This window comes from Globicephala melas, chromosome 4 (genome assembly GCF_963455315.2).
Source record: "Globicephala melas chromosome 4, mGloMel1.2, whole genome shotgun sequence".
In the NCBI taxonomy this organism is placed as follows: domain Eukaryota; kingdom Metazoa; phylum Chordata; class Mammalia; order Artiodactyla; family Delphinidae; genus Globicephala; species Globicephala melas.
The window spans coordinates 81,634,821-81,647,980 of record NC_083317.1 but is presented as its reverse complement, the minus strand read 5'-3'; the positions used below and the strand labels follow the sequence as shown (position 1 = coordinate 81,647,980).

General features: G+C 38.9%; 1 protein-coding gene across 4 annotated transcripts in view; it reads left to right on the top strand.

Annotated features, from left to right (window-relative positions):
• Positions 1 to 13,160, top strand: part of MAP3K13 (mitogen-activated protein kinase kinase kinase 13) — a 169,993-nt gene that overhangs the window by 106,069 nt on the left and 50,764 nt on the right. For all 4 annotated transcript variants that reach the window (XM_030861544.2, XM_070045468.1, XM_060298318.1 and 1 more), the window contains one exon: positions 8,417 to 8,976. In XM_030861544.2, the coding sequence (XP_030717404.1) occupies positions 8,502 to 8,976 (475 nt within the window). In that variant the 5' untranslated portion in view covers positions 8,417 to 8,501. The remainder of the gene's footprint in view (positions 1 to 8,416; positions 8,977 to 13,160) is intronic.

Here is a 13,160-nt window from a genome sequence, read left to right as displayed (position 1 = left end):
ATGTCTGTATCTCATTTTTTAAGACATTTTAAGTAGATTTATTTAGTTACTAATTTTCTTCCTCATATAGCAAGTCAGATTTAAGTCAGAAAATATTGATTCTATTCTGGAATATTAACACTTAGTATATATTATTTATCATAGATTTATGGAGGTTATAGAGAAACCATTCCTTTGGTCAAGAAATTTGTTTGGCCTTTGACTGAAGGTATATTTGAAGCCTCACAAGTTGCTATTTTTTGATAAGATTATAGTCTGTAACTCTGAAAATGAAACATCTTTATTCATTTTATTTTTTTTAATTTAATTTTTTAACATCTTTATTGGAGTATAATTGCTTTACAATGGTGTGTTAGTTTCTGCTTTATAACAAAGTGAATTAGTTATACACATACATATGTTCCTGTATCTCTTCCCTCTTGCATCTCCCTCCCTTCCACCCTCCCTATCCCACCCCTCTAGGTGGTCACAAACCACCTAGCTGATCTCCCTGTGCTATGTGGCTACTTCCCACTAGCTACCTATTTTGTGTTTGGTAGTGTATATATGCCCATGCCACTCTCTCACTTTGTCACAGCTTACCCTTCCCGCTCCCCATATCCTCAAGTCCATGCTCTAGTAGGTCTGTGTCTTTATTCCCGTCTTACCCCTAGGTTCTTCATGACCTTTTTTTTTTTTTCCTTAGATTCCATATATATGTGTTAGCATACAGTATTTGTTTTTCTCTTTCTGACTTCATTCTGTATGACAGACTCTAGGTCCATCCACCTCACTACAAATAACTCAATTTCGTTTCTTTTTATGGCTGAGTAATATTCCATTGTATATATGTGCCACATCTTCTTTATCCATTCATCTGTTGATGGGCACTTAGGTTGCTTCCATGTCCTGGCTATTGTAAATAGAGCTGCAATGAACATTTTGGTACATGACTCTTTTTGAATTATGGTTTTCTCAGGGTATATGCCCAGTAGTGGGATTGCTGGGTCATACGGTAGTTCTATTTGTAGTTTTTTAAGGAAGCTCCATACTGTTCTCCATAGTGGCTGTATCAGTTTACATTCCCACCAACAGTGCAAGAGTGTTCCCTTTCCTCCACACCCTCTCCAGCATTTATTGTTTCTAGATTTTTTGATGATGGCCATTCTGACTGGTGTGAGGTGATACCTCGTTGTAGTTTTAATTTGCATTTCTCTAATGATTAGTGATGTTGAGCATTCTTTCATGTGTTTGTTGGCAATCTGTATATCTTCTTTGGAGGAATGTCTATTTAGGTCTTCTGCCCATTTTTGGATTGGGTTGTTTGTTCTTTTGTTATTGAGTTGCATGAGCTGCTTGTAAATTTTGGAGATTAATCCTTTGTCAGTTGCTTTAAAACCTACATTATAAAGTTATTTTAACTTTAGTCATAGTTGTATTTATAGGTAGTAATATTCATTAAGTAATCTGTCAACATGGAGGTTGCCTGTTCGTAATTTTTATTTTTTGCTGGCTCCAGCATACTTTAATATTATGAAACATTCATAATCTTAACCAAAAATATAGATATATGGTAGACACTGAATCAGTATTTCTGAATGCATGACTATTGGATGAAATGTTATAAAGAAGATGGGACAAGGTAGGTCGGTGGATTTGGTTGATGTGAGGTTATTATTGTCCTTTCAAATAGGGATTTCAGTAGAGGGTTCACAGTTAGGAGAGCAAGTTAGGGGTAAAGGCGCAATTGTAGGCCACTATTCTGATCTGATTAACTTTGCAATTCCATTAGAAAAAGCAATCTAATTTTTTTAAAGTTCAAATCAAGATCTCCGTGATAGACCTCTATCCTAGAAAGATCATTTTTTATGTGATTACTATGAACAAGTAACTTAATCCCAGTTTTAAAATGGGAATGATGCCCTAACAGCAGAAATCTCACTTGTGCTCTAAATACTGCTATGTGAATTTTAGAGAAATAACCAGAAAGTTAGGATAGCAGCATTGTGTTCATTTTAAGGCAAGAAAATGCCAAGTAATGATAAGACAGCTTGAGAAGAGGTGAGCATCAATCAAGAAATCTCAGCAATAAGGCTTACTTTCTAGTTTTATTCAATTTTAGTCCTACTGAAAACTTTGTGAGGCAAAATTTCCCAAAATCTTTGATTTATTCATATTTATGATGTAAAACTCAAAATCTGATCTATTATAAAATTATCCTCTATTAGCAACATGGGGAAATTGTATTATATAATAAAAACACAAGAACTCAAGGGCCATTTGGCCACATGACCGCTTCCACTCGTCTTTTTCTCTGTGCCGAACCCATCTTGGCATGAAGCCAAGGTAATTTCCAGAAATTGGCAGTGCGCTGCCAAATGCACATCTGCTGCTGTCTCCAACCCTTGCCTACTAATTTTGCACAAACCACTTCCTCCTTTTGAGGGCAAGGGAAGTGTGCCCAAAGGGCACAGACGGAAGCACCACCTTGTGCTCCTGGCAGATTCAGGAGCCCTTGTAAGGGAAGCAGCAGCATCACCTCACCTGCAGCCTTGCCCATAGAGCTTCCTACTGATAAGGGTGACACGCCAACCTTGCCCCTTTGCCCCTCTGCTCTTCCTTCTCTTTTTCCATTTGACTCTCAGTGTTTAAAATTCTTGCCTCATTTCCTTTCTATCCCCTTCTAATGAATTCTAGCTTTGACTTCTCATGAATTAAAATATCCAAACAGTCAGTTCCCAAAAGGGTACCTGAGGCAAATCTGGACAGAGAGGGAGGAACTGAGAGGACAAAGACAGAGGCAGAGATGGTGGGGCTGCTTGTGTTCCCTTAGGTTCCACTTACCAGCTCCTTCACTGTGCAGTGTGGCAGTGTGTGGGTGTACGTACAAACACAGGTAAAATTTAGATATTTTTATCCTCCTACACTCTTACATGTAGAGTCAGCTCTGATCATATTTGAATATAGCCATGGTGATGATTTCTTTCCCTTTGTTCTTGTGCTTCTCCATTTCTCTGCATTTGTTGGTTGCAATTGGTCTTGATATTCTTGGTGAGCAGAGGGAAACCTCTCTGACTACATATCTTTATACACACCTTGAGGTTTCCATCACTTCTGCCCACTCGCAGAGCCACTGAATCACCAATAGCTGGGTGCCCTTCACTCCTCTGTTAACAGGTGCAGGGCCACCCCTCTAAATGGGTGCTTGTGCTTCTTTGGGTGTAGCTTTAGTGCACCTAGAATAACACAGTGAATTATTATCGTTTTTGTCATCAATGGTCATGCTATCATGGCTATTTGTTTCTGTTTGTTTGAATAAACAGCCAGACTAGGGGAAGATCATAGGTTGAAGATCATTCTATCTCTGACACTAATTAGTTGTATTGAGGGAGTCAGCAATCTCTCTGGGATTTGATTCTCATATGTAAAACAAGTGGGTTGGACTATATTCCTTGAAGGTCCTGTTATTCCTTGATGTCTTAAATATCAAACTGAATGTGATGACCATGCTGACGTTCTCTTCTTTAGACTCATTCCCAGTGCCTGTGTGAACAGGTCCACTTCATGTATACCATTAACCTCTTAGAAATGTGAAGAGATGGGAGTTCCCTGGTGGTCTAGTGGTTAGGATTCTGCGCTTTCACTTTCATGGCCCGGGTTCAACCCCTGGCTGGGGAAATGAGATCGGAGGCGTGGCCAAAAAAAAAAAAAAAAGAAATGGGAAGAGATTACAGAACAAACACATGTTTTTCTAACTTTTTGTATATGAGCTCATTTCAATATGAGGTCATCAGAGAGAAGAAACTCAGAATAAAAATGGACAAAATGCAAATTTACCAGGAATTAATATAAAATGCTGTAGTTGGGTTCAAAGAACAAATTGCACAAATAGGTGTTTGGCTGACATTCACATATACATTTGGGTATTTGCATTATCAAGTCTGATGTGAGCCAACAGCATAATATATGCCCTGTGCTGTAAAGGATCCCAACGGCAAAGACAGACTGGAAGCAACTTTACTAAGGCAGTGGCCAAGTCTGAAAATATGAAGTCAGCAGTCTTGAAAGAGATCAGGCAGAGCAAGGTCAGAGAGACCAAAGGCAAGAGACAGCTCAAGGTTGTGGCAGGAGGTCAGCAAGAAAGCAAAATGAGGGGATCAGTAATGTCAGAGCTTAGAGATGAGTAAAAAAGAAGGAAGTGGAGAGGATTGGGGTGGGGAATGGCAGTCAATTCAGCAAACAGCTGTTGCTGTAGCGAAGGGTTCCAGCTTTTCTTTTTCTTTCTTTCTTTCTTTTCCCCAACATTATAGTCCCAGGCAGCTTCCCAGCCCCTAAATTTCTCCATGCCCTAGAATTTGTCCCTCTTAACCTAACCTCAAACAGTTAAAGTTTTCTGATTTGTTTAAAGGGAAGAATTATCTGCATTATTTCATGAGCTTTCAGAGCCCGTATGTGAAGGAGCTACCTTTATTGCACACTACTCTCCAACCTTAGCTGGCTCTTTCCTTATTTCCGGGTGATCAGCCCTCCCACACATGCCCTGGTCGTTTTTTCCCTGCCTCTGCTAATGCTCTTGTTCTTTCCTGACTTCCTTTCCTCTGTCAGTTTCAAACACATCTTCCTTGCAAAGGTTCACCTCAAGTCCAGTCAGCCCAATCTACCTTCTCCTGCCCCATTCTTGTTCCCCTTCTCCCACAGCCTGTAGAACAGAATATGGCTAGTATGTCATGGGGGTGGGAGTGGGGAGGAGGTAATTCCCTCGGTGTAATTATTAACTCTTTAAGTAGTGTATAAGCTTTGAAAAGAAGAAACTATGTCTTACAGAGACCACATGGTATAGGAGAGAGTTTGGAATTAGGAAAAAAAAAATGGTATTCAGTCCTGGCTCTGTGACCTTTGGCATATACCTCTCTCTAGGCCTCCGTGTCCTTCTGGGAAAAACAGGAATAACCATTCCATGCTCTGGCTTCCTTAAACAGGCAATCAGGTGTTTAGGTCAAGGTCACAGGAAAAGTACTCTAAGAAAGTGAAGGGTTATCATAAGAGGTGCCTTGTCGTAAAAAAAAGGCAAGGGAATTTGAGAATCTGAATTCTGAGTTAGATTTTAATTCCTGCTCTACCACTTACTCAATATGTGGCCTTAGAAGTTTCTTGCTTCTCTCAAATGAAAATGACACTATCACAAAGATTATGGTGTTGATGCTGGTTTATATTGCCAATTTCTAAGAGCCAGCTGTCAAATATTTAGTAACTTTGCAAGCAGGTTGTTAAGCTGTTGTTATTAGCTTGAAATCTGCCTTGGTGGGAGTATTTACACCAGGGAAATGGACAAACACTACAAATCAGATTTTTGGGTTTTTTTATTCTGGAGAGTAAACACATCGGTGATTATGTAAACAGGGCTCTGTAAATTATAAAGCCCTTTGCCTTCCTTACCATTAAAAGTAGCAATGGTGGGCTTCCCTCGTGGCGCAGTGGTAGGGAGTCCGCCTGCCGATGCAGGGGACATGGGTTTGTGCCCCGGTCCCGGAAGATCCCACATGCTGCGGAGCGGCGGGGGCGGTGAGCCATGGCTGCTGAGCCTGCGCGTCCGGAGCCGGTGCCCTGCAACGGGAGAGGCCACGGCAGTGAGAGGCCCGCGTACCGTAAAAAAAAAAAAAAAAAAAAAAAAAAAAGTAGTAACGGTAATAGTAATGTCCTGTACCCATAGAACCTAGACTAGTGCGTGGTTCTAGCATTTATTTAATAAAAACATTTTAATTTAACTTGGTACTGCTCCTAGCATGCATTTAATAAAAACGTTTTTAATTTAACTTGGGTTCACCTTTGTATTATTTTGATACTTCTGTCCCTGAGCTAAAGAAGCTCCCATGTTTACCTCTCTTTAAATTCCTCTCTATAAAGTGTCTTTTTATTTTTTTTGTTTTTCCTTTTTGGCCACACCGCCCACGGCATATAGGATCTTAGTTCCCGGACTAGGGGTGGAACCCGTTCCCCCTGCAGTGGAAGTGCAGAGTCTTAACCACTGGACCGCCAGGGAAGTCCCTAAAGTGTCTTTTTAAAATCAGATAACATAAATAAAAATCTGGTTCAGTGCATGAAACACACAGTAGGCATTAAACCGTCTACATTTATGAGCTAATTATCTTCATTCTAAAACTTCATCTCTTCTGATATTTCATATCTCAGTTAATGACATTGTCCATCTATCCATTATCCCAAGTTAGTTATCTGAAAGTATTCCTCTCCTGTCCCTTTCCTCACCCACCCCCATGTTTTATCAATCACTAGATCTTACCAGTTTTACCTCTTAAAACCTGTCCCCTCCTCTTCATTCATTGCCATTGCTACTGCCTTGGTGTCCTCATCATTTCTTACTTGATCTCTTCCTCCTAACTGATATCTTGACCTTCAGTCATTCTCCTTCAATCCAACCTCTATTGCTATGGGTATGATTTTAAATTACAAATCTGACCAAATCACTCCATTGCTTAAAATTCCTTAATGACTCTCTGTTGTCTTGAGGATAAAATCTAAAAGCTTTAAGCTTACCATACAGGTCCACCATATTCTGACCTTGGCCCACCTTTTACAAGAGTTATCTCCTACTGCTCCCCATTACTACCTGGAACGCCTAGTCTCACTTCCCTAGCAATCCCTGGTCTCAGTAATGAAGATGAGAAATTAATAACATAAGAATGGTCTATTTTTATTTGTAACCCCCAATATAGGATACTGTGGCTCCCCATCACCTTCAGAATAAAATCCAAATCTCTTAGCCTAGCATACTTACAATCTAGCCCCTGACTCTCTCCAATTCATATCTTTCTCTGTATATATACATATAACCTACATTCCAGCCACTAAGATATCTCATCTGTTCCATATTTTCATCCCTCCATGCCCTCGTTCACACTTTCTCCAAACCTGTAGTATCCTCTTCCTCTTCTTTCACTCACTCCTTTCCTGCCTGCCCGATGAATTTCTACACTTCCTTCAAACAGATCAATAGTTACCACCTTTGGGCAGCTATCCCTGAAACTATCCCTCCCTCTTCTGTGCTCCCAGAGCACTTGGTTAAGCAGTGTACAGTCAGTCTTTGTTGGTCTGTCTTTTGCCCCCTCTGCGAGATCATCTTTATCCCGTGGCCTCTAGCACATCCTTGATGCTTAATACAGAGTGAAAGAAGGAAGGGCTATTATATAGGGATTTGCAAAGAAAGTAAATTTCTGATAAGAGACATACATTGAATAAGTTTAAGATTGATTTTGCATGATCTGGTGAATCTAGAACAATTCTATGTCTTTATTTTCAGGGGGTAGGTGGCTCTAAGAAATTGGTGCTAATGGACAGATCAGAAGCAAAGAATAAGTTTAAAGAGCTGCAGCTTGGTCACATTGCTCCAGATTTGGTGCAGTACAGTAAAACAAAATTTACATCTTAGGAATTTATCTGTCACATACACAAGACATTTATCTACATGCCTTAATGAATGCCTTAGAAAGTAAAGCAAGGTACCAGTGGACAAGACACTAAAGCAAACAGAAGATATCAGCAGTGACTTATAATAACTCAGAATGTAGTTTCTAACAAAAATATATTTATACCTTTGGGAAGGGAAACAATTTTTTTCTGATTATAAATATAATATATATTTCTTAGTCTGTTCAGGCTGCTATAACAAAAATACCACAGACTAGATGGCTCAGACAACAAACATTTTTACTTCTGACAGTTTTTTGGAGGCTGAGCTGAGATATCCAATATCAAAGCACTCACAGATTTGATAATCTGGTGAGGGCCTGCTTCCTGGTTCATAGACAGCCATCTTCTCACTGTGTCCTCACATGGAAGAAGAGGGAAGGGAGTAACCTGGGGTCTTTTTTATAAGGCACTAATCCCATTCATGAAGGCTCCACCATCATGACCTAATCCCATCCCAAAGGCCCCCACCTCCAAACAGCATCACAAATGAGTTTCAACATGTAAATTTTGGGGGGACACAACCATTCAGTCTATAGAAACATATTAATGCAAAATACTTAGAATATCTCGAAAAACACAACATAAATCCCTCCCAAATCTAACCACCTAGAATTAACTGTTGTTAATTCTTTGGATGTATCCTTCCAGTCTTTTTTTCTTGTATATGTGTTTGTGTATCCTTTTAAATAATAAAAATTTTTAATGGCTTACATTGTATATATTTTTCTAACCTATTTTTTATATTAATATGTCATGAACATTTTCTCATGTTAGTAAATACTCTTCTACAACATGATTTTTAATTGCTGCACAGTATTCCTTCATATGGATGAACACCACTGTTTATAATCAATCCCCCTTGTTTCAATGTTTTTATTATTATAAACGGAAGTGTAGTGGTGTGGATGACTAAAGAAAGGGTGATCTCACGACCTCCTCCTGTTTTCCCCAGGTTCTGAAGCCCCCTCTTACATCAGAACTCTTTTCTAATGATCCTCTGAGTGTCATCTCAGGACCCTGGGCACACTCATGGCACGATGGCCAACCCTCAGGAGCACCTGAGCTGCTCCCCTTCCCCACACTTGCCTTTGAGTGAAAACAAAACCTTCAATGGACTACAAGATGACATCGCACCTATGCGAAGCCACCCTTCACCCAAGCTTCTTAAGGACCAGCAGGAAAAGGGGGTGGTGCAAACAGAGCTAAATGAGGGCATGAACAGCCCCATCACCACAACAGTGTTGACAAGCGTAAGCGAGGATTCCAGGGACCAGTTTGAGAACAGCGTTCTTCAGCTAAGGGAACAAGATGAATCAGAGATGGCCATGTCTCACGGGAACAGCAACACTGTGGATGGAGAGGGCACAAGTGGAACTGAAGACATCAAGATTCAGTTCAGCAGGTCGGGCAGCGGCAGTGGTGGGTTTCTTGAAGGACTATTTGGATGCTTAAGGCCTGTATGGAATATCATTGGGAAGGCATATTCCACTGATTACAAATTGCAGCAGCAAGGTAAGCTAGAGTATGGACCTGGAAGATATTTCCTGTGTAAACGCACTACCACCATTAACTGCATAACCTTTGATAAATTAAAGACCTAGTGCCAGAAGAATACCCCATATCAATTTCCTATAGACCTGAATGGAACAGATTGACATATGGTTGGTCTTTTTTGGTCGAAGCCCACCTTTTGTGGTTGTACAGTCCAGTGGTGTCCAGAGTAGAGTACATATAAGACAATCCATTACATTGTGAAGAAGAAGATGTTAGAGCTTCTGTTCCTTTTATCTCATCATTTTAAATTTCTATTTTCATGCATGTTTTCATATATATTTGGTATTTTAATAAAGTTTTACAGATATATAATTTATAAATAAATTACATAGTGAGTGCATATTCAAAAATTTGATTGACAGTTTTTACAGTCAAAAAGTCTGATGGTCACTGGACTAATTCAAAACCAGACGGAAGCCACATGGTACTGCCCCTGAAGATTGCAGGCCTGCCTTAGGTAGTAGTAAAAAGGAATTTTTTTATCTTACAGTCAGGCACAGAAAGCTCACATTTTGAGGAAAGAACAAAATATCTAACCATTCTTGAGAAACATTATTATTTCGAGATCCCACAGCTTTTTAAAAAGTAAAAATTTAACTCCCATCATTGTGTAGTATGTATATTCATATACTCCAATTCAAGCCTTATGCTTTTGAAGTAAAGAGAACACATGGCACTAGTGTCCTTTATAACTTCATTTATATTGTTGAAACAATTTTTTCCTGAGAACAAAAGTAATATATATAGAAATTTTGAAACATACAAGTAAGTTCCCCCAAAAAAATTAAAATAATCTATGATTCTCCCATCTCCTGACAATAACCACCATTAGTGTTTTGGGTATATGTTAGTCTATACATGTGTGTATGTGTGCTTAAAAAAGTCACGCTGTTCTGTAACACTTTTTTACTTCATACTGTGAACATTTCCTGTATCATGAAATATACTTTTTCAGCATCATTCTTAATTGCTGCATAATATTAAATTGTGTTAACATACACAGTTTAAGTAATTATAATTAAGTAATCCTGTTTTTTTCCTTGTAATGAGAACTCTTAGGGTTTACTGTCTTAACAACTTTCATGCATTAACATAAACAGTGTTCATTATATTTATCAAGTTGTACACCACATCCCTAGTACTTACTTACCTTATAACTGGAAGTTTGTACCTTCTGACTGCCTTCATCCAATTCCCCCTCCCCTACTCGCCACCTCTGGTAACCACAAATCTGATCTCTTTCTTTGTGAGTTTGTTTTTGAAGTATAATTGACCTACAACACTATATTAGTTCCTGGTACACAACATAGTGATTTGACATTTCTGTACATTTCAAAATCATCACCATGATTAGTTACTGTCTGTCACCATACAAAGATGTTACATAATTATTGACTATATTCCCCACACTGTACATTTCATACCCTTGACTCATTTATTTTGTACTAAAAGTTTGTACCTCTTAATCTCCCTCACCTACTTCTCCCCTCCCCCCTCCCTCCTTCCCTCTGACAACCACCTGTCTGTTCTCTGTATCTATGACTCTGTTTCTGTTTTATTGTGTTTGTTCATTTGTTTTGTTTTTTAGATTACACATTTAAGTGAAATCATATAGTATTTGTCTTTCTCCATCTGACTTATTTCACTTAGCTTAGTGTCCTCTAGGTCTGTCCATGCTGTCACAAATGGCAAGATTTCATTCTTTTTTATGGCTGAGTAATATTCCATTGTGTGTGTGTGTGTGTGTGTGTGTGTGTGTGTGTACACCACACCTTTTTTGTCCATTCATCTACCGATGGGTACTTAGATTGCTTCCATATCTTGGCTATTGTAAATAATGCTGCAGTTAATGTAAATGTGCAGATATCTTTTCTAAAGAGTGGGGGTTTTTTTGGTTTTTTTAAATTTTTTATTTTTTATACAATTTTTAAAGATTGCTTTCCATTTACAGTTATTAGAGAATTTTGGTCATATTCCCCATGTTGTACATTACATCCTTGAGCCTATCTTACACTGAGTAGTTTGTACCTCCCATTCTCCCACCCCTCCCTCCCTCCCCACTGGTAACCACTGGTTTGTTCTCTATATCTGTGAGTCTGCTTTTTTGTTATATTCACTAGTTTGTTATATTTTTTAGATTCCACATATAAGTGATATCCTACAGTATTTGTCTTTCTCTAACTTATTTTACTAGCATAATGCCCTCCACATCCATCCATTTGCCGCAAATGGCAAAATTTCGTTCTTTTTTATGGCTGAGTAGTATTCCATTGTGTGTGTGTGTGTGTGTGTGTGTGTGTGTCTGTGTGTGTGTCTGTGTGTGTGTATGTGTGTCTGTGTATCCAATCTTGTCCACTCATCTGTTGATGGACACTTAGGTTGTTTCCATATCTTGGCAATTGTAAATAATGCTGCTATGAACATTGGGGTGCATGTATCTTTTCAAATTAGTGTTTTTGGTTTTTTCTGATATATACACAGGAGTGGAATTGCTGAGTCATATGGTAGTTCTATTTTTAGTTTTTTGAGACACCTCCATACTGTTTTCCACAGTGGCTGCACCAGTTTACATTCCCACTAACAGTGAACAAGGGTTCCCTTTTTTCACATCCTCACCGACACTTGTTGTGTTCTTTTTGATGATAGCCATTCCTTCTGACAGGTGTGAGGTGATATCTCATTGTGGCTTTGATTTTCATTTCCCTGATGATTACTGATGTTGAGCATCTTTTCGTATGCCTGTTGGCCATTTTCTTTTCCTCTTTGGAAAAATGTCTGTTTAGTTCTTCTCCCCATTTTTTAATCTGGTTTGTTTTTTTGATGTTGTGTTGTATGAGCTCTTTATATATGTTGGCTATTAATCCCTTATCAGCCATATCATTTGCAAATATTTTCTCCCATTCAGTGGGTTATCTTTTTGTCTTGTCAGTGATTTCCTTTGCTGTGTGAAATCTTTTAAGTTTAATTAGGTCCCACTTGTTTATTTTTGTTTTCATTTCCTTTCCTTTAGGAGACAGATCCAAAAAAAATATTGCTGCAGTTTATGTCAAAGAGTGTTCTGCATATTTTCCTCTAGGAGTTTCATAGTATCTGGTCTTACATTTAGGTCTCTAAAGAGTGTTTTTGTTTTCTTTAGATAAATACCCAGGAGTGGAGTTGCTGAGTCATGTGGTAGTCCTATATATAGGTCTATTTTTAGTTTTTTGTGGTACCTCCATACTGTTTTCCATAGCGGCTGCACCAATTTGGGTTCCCATCACCAGTACACAAGGGTTCCCGTTTACCTACATCCTGGCCAACACTTGTTATTTGTTGTTTTTTTGATAATAGCCATTCTAGCAGGTGTGAAGTGATATCTCACTGTGGTTTTCATTTGCATTTTCCTAATAATTAGTGATATGGAACATCTTTTCATGTACCTGAGAGCCATTTGTATGTCTTCTTTAGATAAATGTCTGTTCAGATCCTCTACCCATTTTTTTTTTTTTTTTTTTTTTTTTTTTGCTGTATGCAGGCCTCTCACTGTTGTGGCCTCTCCCATTGCAGAGCACAGGCTCCAGACATGCAGGCTCAGTGGCCATGGCTCATGGGTGCAGCCGCTCTGCGGCATGTGGGATCTTCCCGGACCGGGGCACGAACCCATGTCCCCTGCATCGGCAGGCGGACTGTCAACCACTGCGCCACCAGGGAAGCCCTACCCATTTTTTAATCAGGTTGTTTGTTTGATGTTGAGCTATATGAGTTATTTGTATATTTTGGATATTAACCCCTTATCAGATATAGCATTTATAAATATCATCTCCCATTCAGTAAGCTGCCTTTTCATTTCATTGATAGTTTCCTTCACTGTGCAAAAGCTTTTTAGTTTGATGTAGCCCCATTTGTTTATTTTTGCTTTTGTTGCCCTTGCCTGAGGAGACATATCCAAAAAATATTGCTAAGACTGATGTCAAAGACCATACTGCCTATTTTTTCTTCCAGAAGTTTTATGGTTTCAGGTCTTACATTTAAGACTTTAATCCATTTTGAATTTATTTTTGTATATGGTGTAGTCCAGTTTGATTCTTTTGCATGTAGCTGTCCAGTTTTCCCAACACCATTTATTGAAGAGGCTGTCTTTTCCCCATTGTATATTCTTGCCT